Below are 18,297 nucleotides of genomic sequence, written 5' to 3'. Positions count from 1 at the left end.
CTGTCAGAGAATACAGCAGAATATAGATAGATTGGAGAGTTGGGCAGAGAAATGGCAGATGGAGTTCAATCAGGGCAAATGCGAGGTGATGCATTTTGGAAGATCCAATTCAAGAGTGAACTATACAATAAATGGAAAAGTCCTGGGGAAAATTGATGTACAGAGAGATTTGGGTGTTCAGGTCCATTGTTCCCTGAAGGTGGCAACGCAGGTCAATAGAGTGGTCAAGAAGGCATACGGCATGCTTTCCTTCATCGGATGGGGTATTTGAGTACAAGAGTTGGCAGGTCATGTTACAGTTGTATAAGACTTTGGTTCGGCCACATTTGGAATACTGCGTGCAGTTCTGGTCGCCACATTACCAAAAGGATGTAGCTGCTTTGGAGAGGGTGCAGAGGAGGTTCACCAGGATGTTGCCTGGTATGGAGGGCGCTAGCTATGAAGAGAGGTTGAGTAGATTAGGATTATTTTCATTAGAAAGACGGAGGTTGAGGGGGGACCTGATTGAGGTGTACAAACTCATGAGAGGTATAGACAGGGTGGATAGCAAGAAGCTTTTTCCCCAGAGTGGGGGATTCAATTACTAGGGGTCACGAGTTCAAAGTGAGAGGGGAAAAGTTTAGGGGGGATATGTGTGGAAAGTTCTTTACGCAGAGGGTGGTGGGTGCCTGGAACGCGTTGCCAGCGGAGGTGGTGGACGCGGGCACGATAGCGTCTTTTAAGATGTATCTAGACAGATACATGAATGGGCAGGAAGCAAAGAGATACAGACCCTTAGAAAATAGGCGACAGGTTTAGATAGAGGATCTGGATCTGCGCAGGCTTGGAGGGCCGAAGGGCCTGTTCCTGTGCTGTAATTTTCTTTGTTCTTTTTGTAACACTATGATTGCATTTACCAAACAGCCATAGGGAAGTTGCAAATCTTTAATTTTAAGAAATATTGCCTATTTGGAGGGGGGAATTCTAATAGTAATTTCAGTTAAGAACAGCGTTTTCTAATGCTTATGTGATTTTTAGCAAAACAAGTTGTCTTGCATAATGTTGATGATCATCTGCAGAGAAATGCAACTTGGTTCATTGTAATTTTCTAATGGTAAGCGTGTACTGTCCTAATGTAATTTTTTAAAATGGGTGTCCAGTTCAAAAAAGAACAAAATATGCTACTGTTCAAATATCCAGTGTTTTGTTTTGAAAGCTATGAAGATGATCAGCATTAATTTTTTCCAGCTCTTCTGGAAGTACTGTTGTTTGCTTGACCATGGTAAATGGTTACTTCTTTGATTTACAGACCTCTTGTAACTGAGACCATGAACACATCACTTTTTCAGCAGCTGGCTGAGCAATTCCAGCAGCAAAACTTTGAACAGCTTCGGCATCAGCTAATGGAACAACAGCAGACACAGCAGGTAAAGGCAGAGGCATGAAAGATAATTGTAAATATAATTGAGACAAATTGTTGTACTAGTGCAGTTTGCAACAAAGACTCTGAGGAAATATCGTACCTTTGAAGTGATGACTGTGCAGCTTGTGTCTCTTAATATATGCCTTGAAGCAGTTTATTTCTGCACTTGTATTTTAATTTAGTATGTAGAATTAGAGGTACTTTTTCATGTGTGTATGTTTGGATCTTGATAAAACACAAAATATTTTCAAAATAAGTATTTTTTCAATGGCACCACATTATAAAGATTTGTAGTATATGCTGTATGTCTTTGCCATTGAATCCAAAGCTTTGCAAATCATCATTCATGCTTCATTATCAAATGATTTCTCATAATCTATGAAGCATAGGTACACTTCTCTCCATTTCTGTTGCCAGCCTACATAACATTCTCAGACCATTTCTTTTTTGCCTGTTCCCAGTTACCTGTAATAGTGGAGTTTACTTTTGAGGCACATTTGCAGCAATTTAGCTACAAAGATTGTATTTAAAAGTAACATTCAGTATTAGAACTTTCTTGTTCAGAATATGAAGATATAAAGGTGATTCACTGAGTATTTTGTTTCCTTTACAGTATATCTACAAGCTAGCCTTATCTTGTAGCCCATAAATAACATATTTCTAAGTCAGAACATGCACAATAATTTTCTCTAAATTTTGTTGTTTTGATGGGGCCGTTGATTTGTGCTTCTAACAATATGCCTTTCACTAACCAACTTAATGGTTTTGCAATTAACTCACCATAACTCGCCTGCATGAAGTAGGAAGGGCAATTCTTTTTATACATTATGGACAATTTGGGAATTGTGCGATAAATTACAGATATTTATGGTGTCCTTAATTGTTTGGAATACGTAGCTTTATCACTTGTGCATACTTGTGTCAAAAAGCGACTGTTATTTGTTCTGTAAATAATAATGGTTGGACATTTACATAAAAAGGACCTTGTTTTTATCCTAGTAAAGATAATCTGTACATACTGTATTTTGGTAATCAAAAGCGTTCCACTACCTTAGTGTACAAATTTGTATTTATGAAATACTTTATTTTGCAGAATACAACTTTGGACAATCAGGAGGTAAGTTTTGGGTCTGAACAGTCAGTGACCCCTTCCCAGAGCAGCACTCACCATCAACAACAAGAACCAGAGATCAGAATGGAGGATCCTCTTGAGCAACAGCAACAGGTAGAGAGACAATTTTTACTGCTACAGAATATGTTGAATATGGCAGTCAGCCTCGGATTTGGTGTATACCTTGATGAAAAAGTGTTTGACTTTTTTGTTGAATCCGAGAGATTACAGCCAGTACAGCTTTGCATTTTGTTCTGTAATAACAAAACTTAAAAAGGTATATAATTACTTTCAAGCTCTGTTAATATCACTCTTTGAGTGGTTGCATCGCATTTGTTAATTATTCAGGATCTCTTAGGAGATCCTGGCTGTCACTGTTTATCTTGACAAATGTTGAATAAGAGAAATGGAAATTAAATATAACTGCCTCATCAATCCATGTTTTTTTTAAATACGAGTGAGTTCTGAGCATTAATTTCATCTATTAAAGTTTAAAGTGTAGAAGGAGGCTATTTGTCCTGTCATCTGTCAACTCTTTGCTAATAACTAATCCACTGTTGTCTCCCTCCCCCAGCCTTGTATCTTCCTCTGCTTCAATTTTTTATAAACTCATCCCTTAAAAGATGCAATGATCTCAGGCTCAACTGTTCCCTGTGATAAAGCATGCCATGCTCCAAAAATTCGCTGCATAAAGAAATTGGCTTGAATCGGGCAGTTCATAAAATCATAGAATGGTTACAGAGCAGAAGGAAGCCATTGGACCCACTGTGTTCGTGTCGGCTCTTGAAGAGCAGCTCAGCTAGTCCCACTCTTTTCCCTGTAGCCCTCAGAGTTTTTCTCTTTAGATAATTATCCAATTCCCTTTGAAAGCCACAATTGAATCTACCTCCATCACACTCTCAGGCAGTGCATTTCAGATCGTAACCACTCGCTGCGTAAAAAAGTTTTTCCTCATGTCACCTCTGGTTCTTTTGCTTTCGGTCCTTTGGTTCTCCACCCTTCCACCAATGGGAAGAGTTTCTCATTATCTACTCTGTCTAGACCCCTCTTGATTTTAAACATCTCTATCAAGTCTGCTCTCAACCTTCTGTATGTAAAACAGCCCCAGCTTCACCGATCTGTCCTCTTAACTGAAGCCTCATCCCCAGAACCATTCTCGTAAATCTTTTCTGCACCCTCTCCAATGCCTTCACATCCTTCCTAAAGTGTGGTACCCAGAATTGGACACACTATTCCAGTTGAGGCCGAACCAATGTTTTATAAAGTTGGTTCATAACTTCCTTGCTTTTGTACTCTATGCCTCTATTTCTAAAGGCTAGGGTCCCATGTGCCTTATTAACTACTTTCTCGACCTGCCCTGCCACTTTCAGCAATTTGTGCACATATACCCCTAGTCCCTCTGCTCTTGCAACCCTTTTAGAATTGTATCCTTTATTTTGTATTGCCTTTCCTCGTTCTTCATACCAAAATGTATCACTTCACACTTCTCTGCATTAAATTTCATCTGCCATGTGTCTACCCATTCCACCAGTCTGTCTTATGTCCTCTTGAAGTCTATCACTATCCTCCTGTCCGGTCACAATACTTCCAACTTTTGGGTCATCTGCAGATTTTGAAATCGTGCCCTGCACACCCTTGTCTAGGTCATTAATATAAATCAAGAAAAGCAGTGGTCCCAATACCAACCCCTGGGGAACCCCCACTTCCTCAAGTCTGAAAAACAGCTGTTCGTTCATGTGTCCCTGTTTCCTGTCACTCAGCTAACTTTGTATCCATCCTGCCGCTGTCCCTTTTATTCCATGGTCTTCAACTTTGCCGACAAGTCTGTTATGTGACACTTTATTAAATACTTTTTCGAAGTCCATGTACATCACATCAACCACATTGCCCTCATCAACCCTCTCTGCCACTTCATCGAAAAACTCAATCAAGTTGGGCGGCGCAGTGGTTAGCACCGCAGCCTCACAGCTCCAGCGACCCGGGTTCAATTCTGGGTACTGCCTGTGCGGAGTTTGCAAGTTCTCACTGTGACCGCGTGGGTTTTTGCCGGGTGCTCCGGTTTCCTCCCACAGCCAAAGACTTGCAGGTTGATAGGTAAATTGGCCATTATAAATTGCCCCTAGTTATAGGTAGGTAGTAGGGGAATTGAAGGAAGGTGGGGATTTGGTAGGAATATGGGATTAATGTAGGATTAGTATAAATGGGTGGTTGATGGTCGGCACAGACTCGGTGGGCCGAAGGGCCTGTTTCAGTGCTGTATCTCTGAATAAAAAAAAATTAATTAGTTAAACACGATTTGCCATCAACAAATCTATGCTGGTTTTCCTTAACTAATCCACATTTGTCCAGATGACTCTTAATTTTGCCTGAATTATCATTTCGAAAAGCTTTCCCGCCACTGAGATTAAACTGACTGGCCTGTAGTTGCTGGGTTTATCCTTGCACCTTTTTTTGAACATGGGTGTAACATTTGCAGTTCTCCAGTCCTCTGGAAACACCCCTCTCTCTAAGAAACGTTCACTTTAAAAACACTTGAGAAAGGCAGTTAGTTGATTAATTTCATATGCATCCACATTATAAATATTAAATATCACTGTTCAGTTACTTGCTTATCATTTGTGCACTGAATGTTTCGTATTTTGAACTTCGAGATAAGATCTGCTGTAATACTGTAGTGCTTTCGAAGGCTGCAAGTGGGTCCTTTAGCAGGCATGAGATAGTCCAGTACCGAACAGGGGTTGCTCTTTATTTACCCAAGCGCATCACTGAATCCTTGCACGATCTCAAGACAAAATATGATAGTCTGGAAAAATTAGGTTGTGGGAACTCACCCATGAGTGTGATCTAAGATATGAGAGTCAAAAATAATCTTGGGTAAGAAGACTTAAAAATACCCACAAATATAACAACTCTGCTACAGTGGAAATAGTCCCAGGATCTCAAGTACATCAAAAGCCACTTGAACTATGTCACCTGAATGCCTCATGAATTTATTGCCTGGTAATTACATGTTGGCATTAAGTAACATTTATTTTTACTACCTTTTGCCATTCTGTACCATTTTGCAGAGAGGAAATGGTGTAGAGAAGGGTCCTGCAGATTCATTGGGTAAACATTGTTAGGCAAGTTTCAATGGGCACTAATCCTTGTCAACTATTTGGAAAATGTGAGCACTACTGTATGTACCTATTCATAAACAAGCATGCTTATGTCAGCAAATACAAGCAGTGGTTGGAACGAGAAAATGCATTGTACTTGGCTCGGATTTGCTACATTTGGTGCCATTCAATGATAATTTTCAGAGCAGTTGCTCTTCGTCACTTGACACAGAATCAGATGTACTATAAAAGGTCCATACTTTGTTGACCCTTGAATTAATTGCTATCTTTGTTTTTAATGATTCCTTGGGTTATTCAGGATATGGATATTGATGCACCCGAAGGTCAGGACCTTATTGAAGAAGAAATCTTTCAGCGTGAAGAAAAGAAACCGTTAGTACGTTCAAGATCTCGGACACGCTCAAGATCTCGTTCAAGGTGCAGTATTTTATGTTCTTTCATGGGATGTGGACATCGCTGGCTAGGACAGCATTTATTCCCCATCCCTAATTGCCATTGAGAAGGTGGTGGAGAGCCGCCTTCTTGAACTGCTGCAGTCCATGTGGGGTAGTACATCCCACAGTGCTGTCAGGAAGGGAGTTCCGGGATTTTGACCCAGCGACAGTGAAGGAACAGCAATATAGTTCCAAGTCAGGATAGTGTGCGGCTTGGAGGAGAACTTGCAGGTGGTGGTGTTCCCATGCATTTGCTGCCCTTGTCCATCGAGGTGGTGGAGGTCTCGGGTTTGGAAGGTGCTGTCTGAGGAGCCTTGGTGCGTTGCTGCAGTGCATCTTGTAGATGGTACACACTGCTGCCACTGCGTCGGTGGTGGAGCGAGTGAATGTTTGTGGATTAGGTGCCAATCAAGCGGGCTGCTTTGTGCTGGATGGTGTCAAGCTTCTTGAGTGTTGTTGTAGCTGCACCCATCCAGGCAAATGGAGAGTATTCCATCACACTCCTGACTTGTGCCTTGTAGATGGTGGACAGGCTTTGAGGAGTCAGGAGGTGAGTTACTTGCTGCAGGATTCCTAGCCTCTGACCTGCTCTTGTAGCCATGGTATTTATATGGCTACTCCAGTTCAGTTTCTGGTCAATGGTATCACCCCGCAGAATGTTGATAGTGGGGAATTCAGTGATCGTAATGCCATTGAATGTCGAGGGGAGATGGATAGATTCTCTCTCGTTTGAGATAGTCATTGCCTGGCACTTGTGTAGCGCGAATGTTACTTGCCACTTATCAGCCCAAGTTTGGATATTGTCCAGGTCTTGCTGTATTTCTACATGGACTGCTTCAGTATCTGAGGAGTCGTGAATAGTGCTGAACATTGTGCAATCATCAGCAAACATCCCCACTTCTGACCTTATGATTGAAGCAAGGTCATTCATGAAGCAGCTGAAGATGATTGGGCCTAGGACACTACCCTGAGGAACTCCTGCAGTGATGTCCTGGGGCTGAGATGATTGACCTCCAACAACCACAACATCTTCCTTTGCCCGGAGTATGACTCCAACCAGCAGAGAGTTTTTCCCCCTGATTTCCATTGACTCCAATTTTGCTAGGGCTCCTTGATGCCATGCTCAGTCACATGCTGCCTTGATGTCAAGGGCAGTCACTCTCACTTCACCTGTTGAGTTAAGCTCTTTTGTCCATGTTTGAACCAAGACTATAATGAGGTCAGGAGCTGAGTGGCCCTGGCGGAACCCAAACTGAGCGTCACTGAACAGGTTATTGCTAAGCAAGTGTCACATGATAGCATTGTCGACAACCCCTTCCATCACTTTACTGATGATCAAGAGTAAACTGATGGGGTGGTAATTGGCCAGGTTAGATTTGTCATGCTTTTTGCGTACAGAACCTACCCGGGCAATATTGTAGCTATACTGGAACAGCTCGGCTAGGGCCGCGTCTGGAGCACAGGTCTTCAGTACTATTGCTGGAATGTTGTCCGGGCCCATAGCCTTTGCAGTATCCAGTGCCTTCAGTCGTTTATTGATAACACATGGAATGAATCGAATTGGCTGAAGAATGGCATCGTGATGCTGGGGACTTCAGGAGGAGGCCGCGTTGGATTGTCTGCTCGGCACGTCAGGCTGAAGAATTTTGCAAATGCTTCAGCCTTATCTTTCGCACTGATGTGCTGGGCTCCTCTATCGTTGAGGATGGGGCTATTTGTGGAGCCACCTCCTCCAGTTAGTTGTATAATTGTCCACCACCATTCATGACTGGATGTGGCAGGACTGCAGAGCTTGGATTTGATCGGTGGTTGTGGGATCGCTTAGTTCTGCCTTTCGCATGCTGTTTGGCACACGAGTAGTCCTGGGTTGTAACTTCATCAGGTTGACACCTCATTTTGAGGTATTCCTGGTGTGCTGCTCCTGGTATGCCCTCCTGCATTCTTCATTGAACCAGGCTTGATGGTAATGATAGAGTGGGGGATATGAAGACCATGAGTTTACAGATTGTGGTTGAGTACAATTCTGCTGCTGCTGAAGGCCCATAGCGCCACATGGATGCCCGGTTTTGCACTGCTAGAGCTGTTCTAAATCTATCCCATTTAGCACGGTGGTAGTGCCACACAACATGATTGAGGATATCCTCAATGTGAAGATGGGACATGTTCTCGACAAGGACTGTGCACTCCTACCAATACTGTCATGGACAGATGCATCTGCGACAGGCAGATTGGTGAGGATGAGGCCAAGTATGCTTTTCCCTCTTGTTGGTTCCCTCACCACCTGCCTCAGACCCTGTCTAGCAGCTATGTCCTTTAGGACTCTGCCACCTTGGTCAGTAATGGTGCTACCAAGCCATTCTTGGAGATCGACATTGAAGTCCCCTGCCCAGAGTCCATTCTGTGCCCTTGCCACCCTCAGTGCTTTCTCCAAGTGCTGTTCAACATGGAGGAGTACTGATATATCAGCTGAGGAGGAAGGGTTGGGGCAGTAGGTGGTAATCAGGAGGTTTCCTTACCCATGTTTGACCTGATGGCATAAGACTTCATGGGGTCTGGAGTCAATATTGAGGACTCCCAGGGCAACTCCTTCCCGACTGTATATCATTGTGCCGCCACCTCTGCTGGGTCTGTCCTGCCGGTGGAACAGGGCATACCCCGGCAAATGGTGATTTCTGGGGCATTGTCTGTAAGGTCTGAATCTGAGAGTACGACTGTGTCGTGCTGCTGCTTGATTAGTCTGTGCGACAGCTCTCCCACCTTTGGCACAAGCCCCCAGATGTTAGTAAGGAGGACTTTGCAGGTCACTGCCGGGTGATCCGTCCGGTTTCGTTCCTTATTAACTTTGTAGTGGTTTGATACAACTGCGTGGCTTGTTGGGCCAGTTCAGAGGGCATTGGTAAGAGTCAACCACATTGCTGTGGGTCTGGAGTCACATGTAGGCCAGAGCAGGTAAGGACAGCAGATTTCCTTCCCTAAAGGACATTGGTGAACCAGATGGGTTTTTACAACAGTCGACAGTGGTTTAATGGCCATCATTAGTCCTGCTTTTAATTCCAGATTTTTATTAATTGATTTCAAATTCCACCTTCTGCCATGGTGTGATTTGAACCCGTGTCCCCAGAGTAGTACCCTTGGTCTCTGGTTTACTAGTCCCATGACAATACTACTACGCCACCGCCTCCCCCATTACTCTTGTTTGAGGCAGTTCATTTCAAATGTTAATTAAAATATTTTTATAGCTAATTCACTGCAAATTGCAAGACATTAAACCTAATACTGGAAACTTTTGTTAAGTTTTGTGTAATTTTTCATTAGATCACCACGAAAGAAAAGGTCCAGATCCAGATCAGGGTCTCGTAAACGCAAGCATCGGAAACGTTCTCGCTCAAGGTCAAAAGAAAGAAAAAGGAAGTCGTCTCGATCTTACTCAAGTGAACGAAGAGCAAGGGAACGTGAAAAGGAACGCCAGAAAAAGGGTCTCCCACCTGTCCGTTCTAAGACACTTAGCGGTATGTAAGGATTCATTTCCTTATGTTTTTGAACGTGATTGAGTGTGTAGCAAAGATTTGCTTTTTTTATGCACCTTTAGGACAGAAATTGATTATAATACAGCAGGCTACACATGTAGCATACTCTTTGTTCTGGGCAGAATTATCCAGAGATACTGAACTGCATTGTTGCTCCATTTATGTTAATAGTTCACAGCACCCCAGTCTTGCCCAGCTCCATATGAGTGTATGGCAGTAGTACTCATGATACAACAGACAATTGTTTGTATCAGACAGCATTGCATCAATTAGTCCATTCTAAAGAGCCTGTCCATTAATACAAAACTCCTAACATTTTTGCAGATTTTTAAAAAAGGACAGGAATGCAAAGTTGCAAAGATAATTTTTAATTTGTATTTTATTGAAATTATACTGTAAATGAATGGATCTATTCATTAAAATGCCATGACACAACATATTGGTAAACCGGTATGCTGCAAGAGAACGACTATGAGAGGAAAGCTTTGTTAATCTTAGCTTTGCCACCAAGAGAAGGGCAACTGAAGTGATTTCTCAATCCTGGTGTGACACTTGTATACCAGTGTTGTTCATACCTTATTTACTAGGCAGATATGGCTAATTGGAAATCCAAATCTGCCTGATTGCATTTCTAGTTAGTAAATCAGAATGAGTAATAGATTTTATCATTGGGCATGTGATCTCATTACTTATATTCGCATGACATATCGCAAGTACATTTTATGTGTTGCTAAAATGGTGAGGTGAAAAGCAAGTATGAGTGTTTTCTGATCATTATGACTGCTTTACTTTCTTCATTACGAAATGGTAGATGTTTTTTAAGTAAATATACACATGAAGCATGTTTACTTTTGTTTGAATGTTGTAGGGCATTTTCTACAATAATTAATGCATGTGATTAAAATGGTGTAGCCTTAGCCACAACACTGGCTAGTTTGCAATTTCTATTAGATGACAATGTTGCATACGTTTTAGTAGCTAGCTGAAGAAAAGTCCATGACTTGGAACAAGGAATAATGTATGCTGTTGGGTGAATGTTAGATTAAATAAATGTATTATTTCTTATCTTATTTCTATTCTTTATACAGTTAAAGGTAGTTAATATGGGATGCCAGTTACATTTTTTTAGCTCAGTAGAACAGATTTAAAGCCGAAAGGAACTGTTGTAGTTGAGGCTTTTTACTTGTGACTTTAGACTTATTCTTGTGTTGACAGATGGACAGCAATTTCCTTAATTATGATTATAATTAATTATAATTATAATCATCAGTTATGAAAGAAAGACCTGCATTTATATAGCACCATTCATGACCACAGGATCTCCTAAAGCACTTTACAGACAATTAAGTACTTTTGAAGTGTAGTCACTGTTGTAATGTAGGAAACATGACAGTCAGTTTGCACACAAGCAAGCTCCCACAAACGGCAATGTGGTAATGACCAGATAAGTTGTTGTGTGATGTTGATTGAGGGATAAATATTGACCAGGACACTGGGGATAAGACCCCTCTTCTTCTTCGACAGTGTCATGGGATCTATTGCGCCCACCCAAGAGAGCAGACAGGTTCCTGTTTAATCCTCCGAGATCTCTGCACTTCCAATTCTGGCCTCTTGTGCATCTCTGATGTTTTTGGCTTCATAAGTGGCCTTGCATTCAGCTGCTGAGGCCCTAAGCTCTGGAATTCCCTCCCCTAACCTCTTTGTCTCTATACTTCTCTCCTTTAAGACGCTGCTTAAAATCTACCTTTTCGACCAAGTTTTTGGTCATCTGCTTTGTTATTTCCTTATATGGTCCCTATATAGCATCTTAGGATGTTTTACGAAATGCAAGTTGTTGTATGTGTAATAATTTGGAATTGAACAGAGGGGCTATGAAATTTGCTAATGACACAAAATAGGAGGGTTGGCAATAAGCCAGGAGGACTGTATAACAATCCAGAGCAACTTAAACATGGTAGTGGAATGGTTATAGTGATGCCAGATGCATTTTTGAATGTTGCAATTTTGGGACGAGAAACAGAGAATGGAAGCATATACTCAAAAGGCCCTTAAATATGTGGATAAACAGTAGTTCTAATACATTATTTCTTGGAAGTGAGACACCAGGTAAATGAAGGCAGACATTAAAAAAAGTGATTAGGCCAAAGTGAGAGTACTTTGGGCACCCCATTGTAGAAAGGACATTAAAGCCATAGACATGGATTCCCTGGGTCAATGTCAAAGATCTCTCCCAGGTATCAGCGAAATCTCATAGTAGCACTCTCACCTTGAGTCAGAAGATTGTCAGTTCATGTCTCACCCCAGAGACTTATCCACACTCCAGTGCAGTACCAATGGGAGTGCTGCATTGTCAGAGGTGCCATCCTTCGGATGAGACATTAAACCGCTCTCAAGTGGGCATAAAAGAACCATGGCACGGTTTTGAATAAGAGCAGGGGAGATTTTCTTTGACCTGACCAATATTTATCCCTCAACATCACTAAAACATGGTCATTATGACATTGCTGTTCGTAGAACCTTGGCTGACACATTTTCTATATTACAACAGTGACTAAACTTTGCAAGTACCTGATTGGCTCTAAAGTGCTTTGGGACATCCTGGGGTCCTGAAAAGTTTCATACAAATCTTTCTTTTCATCACACAAATACAAATACAGATCTTTAGATCATGTTCCAACTTGTTGCCTTGAAACTTACCCTCCAGTTTCATGTCTATTCCTATTATGTTAAGTGAATGCTGTAACGTTGTCTGCTTTTTATGTACATTGTGAATTTTTTTACATTCTTTTTGTTTATTTCATGCTTGTACTTCAGTATGCAGTACCACACTATGGGTTGGTCAGGTAGACAAAAAGGCAACACAACAAGATATAACTAATCTCTTTGAGGAATTCGGCCAGATTGAATCAATAAATGTGAGTATTGATTGATGTATTTGTAGCAGTGTGTAAATATCATTTAACATTTTACTTCCAGATTTTTGTACCCACACTGAGTGTTTAGTTCGCTGAAGATTAATAAAGTCATCCAATGGTAAAATTAATATTTGTGCACTAGCTGGTAGATTGATTTTTTTTCTCACTAGCTGGTGAATTATAACTGACCAAATTATAACATTTTTCTCTTAAGCAGCCAAGTAGGAGTAATAGGATCATTACGTTGCTCATGAAATGTGTCCCCATAACTCAGTGGTAATACTCTTGTTGCAGAGTCAGAAGATTTTGGGTTTGCCTCCAAAACCAGAACTTTACAGCCCCCCACCCCATCCACCCAGGCGGCAGGGGTACGTAAAATCGTGCAGGATGGCATGGCGTGCCGAGCCAGTTGCCTACCCACCCCTGCAGCTATCTTACAAGCTGCAAGGGAGCTGGCAGGCGACTCACCCACCTTTGGGCCATTTGAAGCCCTTAGGTGGCCAATTAAAGGCCACTGCCACTAGTATTTTACCAGTGGCGGACGGGCAGCCCCCTGGTGGGGTGACGTCCTGAACGGGCACCCTGTACCCCAACGAGGGCCCTTCCAGCAGCACAGGCCACCCCTGCTGAAACAACCCCCCCCCCCCCCCCACCTTTCAACCGGGGCTTGGCACTGGCAAGCTCCAACCCCACTTAACCTGTTCCAAAGACGGCATCCATCGTGCCTCTTCATGCTGGGTGCCGTCCCTGCAGCGGCCACCACTTCTGGTGGCATGCTGGGACTGAAGAACTGCCAGCCTGCTGATTGGCTGGCAGCTCTTGGAGGCAGGACATCCTGCCTCAGAGCGGAGGAAGCCATGACAGCAGGTAACTAATTGCCTTAGCCACACAAAATAGCAGAGTGGCATCCAGGCCCAGCGGAGGTGGGCTCACCCCCAGCTTTCTAGCCAGTAGGTGGGACCACCGCCTCCGTTAAATTCTGGCCCAGCACATAATCCAGGATGACCCTTCAGGGCAGTACTGAGGGAGTGCTGCAATGTTAGAGGTGCAGTTTTGGTATTCCCAGGCAATTTTGTCAACCAGCTGGAAAAACACAAGATGTGACTGTTCCTTCACTGACTCTTGATGCCCTGCTGTAAATGAGTTTTTCATTCATTACTTTTCCAAATATATGTTCCATGCTGCTCCTCTGCAGTGGACAGAATTTGAAGGCAGGATGTTTTTAATAATAGGCACACGTGCAAGACGTTTAATAGCATAATTGATTTTACATTTATTGGTTTTTAGTTTCTGGTCCATACAACTTTTACAGGATGATCTATTATGGAAAATTTCCCCTACCTGGTCCACTGGCAAGTCTCTTTTGTAGATCTCAGTAATTGCAGTTGCCCAGAAAAGGCAGAAATTTGACCAGTTTTGATCAAATTAAACTTCATTGGTCTTCCTCCTGCTTGGCTGAAAATTCAAGATTTCAAACCAGCTTTAAGTTGATAGGCAAACAAATTGTAAGAGTTACAGGCCTGTTGTCAAAAATGGCTGATAGAGCAATGAGTCTTTGGGAACTGGGTAAACTTGATGAATGAAGAACAGATAGAAATAAAAGGTGACAGACTCAAAATAATATATTTTTAGAGCTGTTTTTCTTATCTGGATTATGTGTATACAATGTTAATGTAATTTTTAAAAAAACTCCTTGTATATCTAGATCATTACTGTGTTATATAAAGTAATATATGTATCTGAGGTAAAACCTTCAATTTAAAAAAAATTGCACAAACTATCCTGGAGATGCATGCACTCGAATACCTAAGCATTAGTCAAGGTGATGGCTTGGCCATGTGAGCCGCATGGAAGATGGCAGGATCCCCAAAGACACAATGTACAGCGAGCTCACCACTGGTATCAGACCCACCGGCCGTCCATGTCTCCGCTTTAAAAACGTCTGCAAACGCGACATGAAGTCCTATGACATTGATCACAAGTCGTGGGAGTCAGTTGCCAGCGTTCGCCAGAGCTGGCGGGCAGCCATAAAGTGTGGCGGGTCAAAGAGACGTAGCAGTTGGCAGGAAAAAAGACAGAGGCGCAAGGGGAGAGCCAACTGTGTAACAGCCCCGACAAACACATTTTTCTGCAGCACCTGTGGAAGAGCCTGTCACTCTAGAATTGGCCTTTATAGCCACTCCAGGCGCTGCTCCACACACCATTGACCATCTCCAGGCACTTACCCATTGTCTCTCGAGATAAGGAGGCCAAAGAAAAAAAAAGTCAAGGTAAATTAGGGAAATCAGTTCCTTGAGGCGCCATTCAGAAATGTAGCCTGTGTTGCTCTGCATAGAATCATATAATGGTACAACACAGAAGGTCCATGTTGGCTGTGCTAACTCTTTAAAAGTCCTATCCCAATGAGTTCCAATCCGCTGCATTTCCCCATAGACTTGCAAATTATTCCATTTCAAGTATTTATCCAATTCCCTTTTGAAAATAAATAAACCTCCTTCCACGACCCTTTGAGGCAGTGCATTCCATGTCATCATAACTCGTATTTTAAAAAGAAAATCCACATCTCACTTCTGTTCCTTTTGCCAATTACCTTAAATCTGTGTCCTCTGGTAACTGATCGTTCTGCCATTGGAAACAGTTTCTCCTTACTTACTCTGTCAAAACACCTCTATTAAATCTCCTCAGCTTCTCTAAACTCTCCACATAACCCTGGTATCATTCTAATAAATCTCCTCTACACCCACTCTTGGGCCTTGACAGCCTTCCTAAGGTATGGCGCCCAGAAGTGGACACACTACTCCATCCAGGGTCTAACCAGTGAATTTGTAAAGGCTTGGCATAACTTCCTTATGGCTCCCTTTATGAAGAAAGGTTCCCATATGCTTTTTTAATCGCCTTCACAACTTATCCTGCCACCTTAAAAGATTTCTGAACGTACACCCCCAGATCCCTCTGTTACTGCAACCCCTTTAAAATTGTACTATATAATTTATAGTTGCTTGGTAGTACAGAACGTGAGTATTTCTGAAAAAAGAGACATGCTGACAAAGCATTTTATCTTGCATGCATCAGGACAGAAGCAAGAATGCTAAATTTCAAGGGGAGCAGCAATTTATGCTGCATGAGAAAAGGGTGCTGATTGGTTGGCAAGTCGACTGTGGTCGAAGCATTGCCATGGAGAATGCACCAGGGAACTATTGTCCCCCACACTTTTGTTTAATTAAAAAAAGGCACAACACTTGGACATGTTCCTTTTGCCTGCAGAGGACAGGTCCCTGCGTTTGAATATATACAGTATATATATTCTCCATGGCAATGCCTCAACCAATCAGAGGTAATTTGCAAACCAATCAGCACCCTTTTCTCATGCAGTATAAATTGTTGCTCCCCTTGAAATTTGGCATTCTTGCGTCTATCCTGATGAGTGCAAGACGAAAAGCTTTGACAGCATGTCTTTTTTCAGCAATACTCATTTAATTTATTTTGCCTCTCCTCATTTTACTTACCATACGTTACTTCACACTTCTCTGCATTAAATTTCATTTGCCATTTTTCTGCCCATTTCACCAGTCTATGTCCACCTGAAGTCTGTTACTATTCTCCTCATTATTTACTATATTTGAGTTTTGTGTCATCTGCAAACTTTGAAATTATTCCTTGCATATCCAAGTCCAGGTCATAATATATACCATAAACAGCGCTGGGCCTAATACTGACCTGTGGGTGACACTTCCCTACAGTCAGAACTACTATATGTTTTCTATCTTAGCCAATCTTATATCTACACCCCGACTACCCCTTTTAAATCATGGGCTTCAATTTTGCCAATGAATTTATTATGTGGTACTTCACAGTACTTCAGGGATGGTATCTCATTAATGTGATCCACTCCCATTACTTCAGGGTTGGATATTCCATTAGTGTGAAACATAACTGGTTTGAATAAAGATGGAGGTTTTTTTAAATTACTGTATATCTCTTTTAGATGATACCTCCTCGAGGATGTGCATATGTTTGCATGGTTCATCGGCAGGATGCTTTTCGTGCTCTTCAGAAGCTAAGCACTGGATCCTTTAAAATGGGGTCCAAAATTATTAAGGTGAGTTTAAACTCTGAACAAACTACACACTGGTTCCATTTGACTAGTGACAAAAGGAAAGACTTCAATTTGTTTATTGTGGTTGTTGTGTGGGTAGTTTTTTGCATTTTTGATTTGGATTGTCTGCATATTCAAGAAAGGGAAAAGCATAGAGTGGAGGTTCGAGGATTCCTGAGGCAGGTGCTACTGAAGGAGAAAAGCAGTTCCATGTCCACTGTGCTCTGGTGGTAGATCTGCTCCACGTGATTTTATTTCAGAGAAAAAAGTGTTTTCTTGCTTAGATTTAAGATCGCTATTGGGTAGGAGAGTTTATTTTGTTCAATGACAGAGTTTATTTTGAGGGTAAAGGCTCTGTGCTTGAATGGATTTGCTGGATGAGACTCTTAGCGGGAGAGACTTCTTCATTGGTAACATTTTTTGTTCCCTGCCAGCAAGTTCTGAAGAGGGGTATATTTTCAACAAACATTTTTCATCTCACTAAATATTGCTTTGTCCTGGAAGTAGGAGACAGAGTTGAAGTTGGGCCTTAAAGAGGCCATGGCTGAGTGTTAGAGCACTGTTAACTCCAACAGGCTATGAACAGCACCAGATGCCTCTCAGATTACACCTACCATCCAGCTTACCTTTCTAGCAAGTTGCAGATACAGCAGCTGCTGCTGCCTCTGACCCTACTACTGTTTCCCACTACTACTGTTTCTTTCCATACATGGTTGCAGATAAATTGGTGAGGGATAAAAACAGCAGAGTAAAATAGGAAAAGTGAAAAGAATTGAGAGAGATAGAAGAAGAAGACAGACAAACTGAAGCAAAATATGTCAAAATGGCATGGTCCGATGGCTCCAAGAAACGCAAAATAGATTGGTAGTTAAATGTGGGGATAGAGTTTTTGCATTTGGCACAATTGGCAATCCAGATAGAAGTTGCACTCAAAATTGTATTAGTCTTCTGAATTGATTTTATGGTTCAAGTTTCAGCTCAAACATATTTGCATAATCACAAACTCCCATGAATCAGTGCAATTGGGTAGCGTTTAGAACATAATTGTTTATTTTTTCTTACATTAAAAAGTATTCCTTGATATGTTAAATGTGGTAACCTGATGCAGTTTTATTAATACAGCTGAAATTAGTTCATCACAATTATAGCGTGTCAAGTCCACCACCTGTGAGCAAATACTTGCTTAGTAATTTAAAAAAAAAAATTTACAAACTTTTAAACGGTGCCTGTTCGTGCCCTTCCTTTATTTTTTACCAAAAAAAAGCTTAATTTGAATAGTCTCCCAGTAGGCCTGTGCAATTCGCAAAAACTCGCCACGGGTGATTAATTCAATCTATCCCATGGTATTCAGTCATAGTTCTGTATTGCTCCCCAAACAGTTAAGTAATACATTGGTACAACTGGGACAACCCTTGAATCAATTTACCTGCTCAACAATTGTCAGGGAATAGTTTCGGATCACTTGTCAAGGGAAAGTTACTTAAATAAATCAGTGTTTACTGTGCTCATGCCATATTATTTTAAGTAGTCCAGGAATATTTTGTAAAACAGTATTAAATATACAAACTAAAATGGTACTTAATTAAGGAAGGAAAAGAGTACCAAAATGCAGTGATGAACTTTGTACCTTTATACTCTGTAGGATTAGTATAAATGGGTGGTTGATGGTCGGCACAGACTCGGTGGGCCGAAG

At 41.7% G+C, this 18,297-nt stretch overlaps 1 protein-coding gene across 2 annotated transcripts in view; it reads left to right on the top strand.

Moving 5' to 3' along the window:
* scaf8 (SR-related CTD-associated factor 8) overlaps window positions 1-18,297 on the top strand; it is a 192,126-nt gene that overhangs the window by 158,636 nt on the left and 15,193 nt on the right. For both annotated transcript variants that reach the window (XM_068044814.1, XM_068044813.1), the window contains 6 exons: window positions 1,289-1,406; window positions 2,496-2,627; window positions 5,931-6,049; window positions 9,382-9,575; window positions 12,408-12,508; window positions 16,494-16,607. In XM_068044814.1, coding sequence (XP_067900915.1) covers window positions 1,289-1,406; window positions 2,496-2,627; window positions 5,931-6,049; window positions 9,382-9,575; window positions 12,408-12,508; window positions 16,494-16,607 — 778 coding nt within the window. The remainder of the gene's footprint in view (window positions 1-1,288; window positions 1,407-2,495; window positions 2,628-5,930; window positions 6,050-9,381; window positions 9,576-12,407; window positions 12,509-16,493; window positions 16,608-18,297) is intronic.

The sequence above is a fragment of the Heterodontus francisci genome, chromosome 13, assembly GCF_036365525.1.
Source record: "Heterodontus francisci isolate sHetFra1 chromosome 13, sHetFra1.hap1, whole genome shotgun sequence".
In the NCBI taxonomy this organism is placed as follows: domain Eukaryota; kingdom Metazoa; phylum Chordata; class Chondrichthyes; order Heterodontiformes; family Heterodontidae; genus Heterodontus; species Heterodontus francisci.
This window is presented reverse-complemented; position numbering and strand designations above follow the sequence as displayed.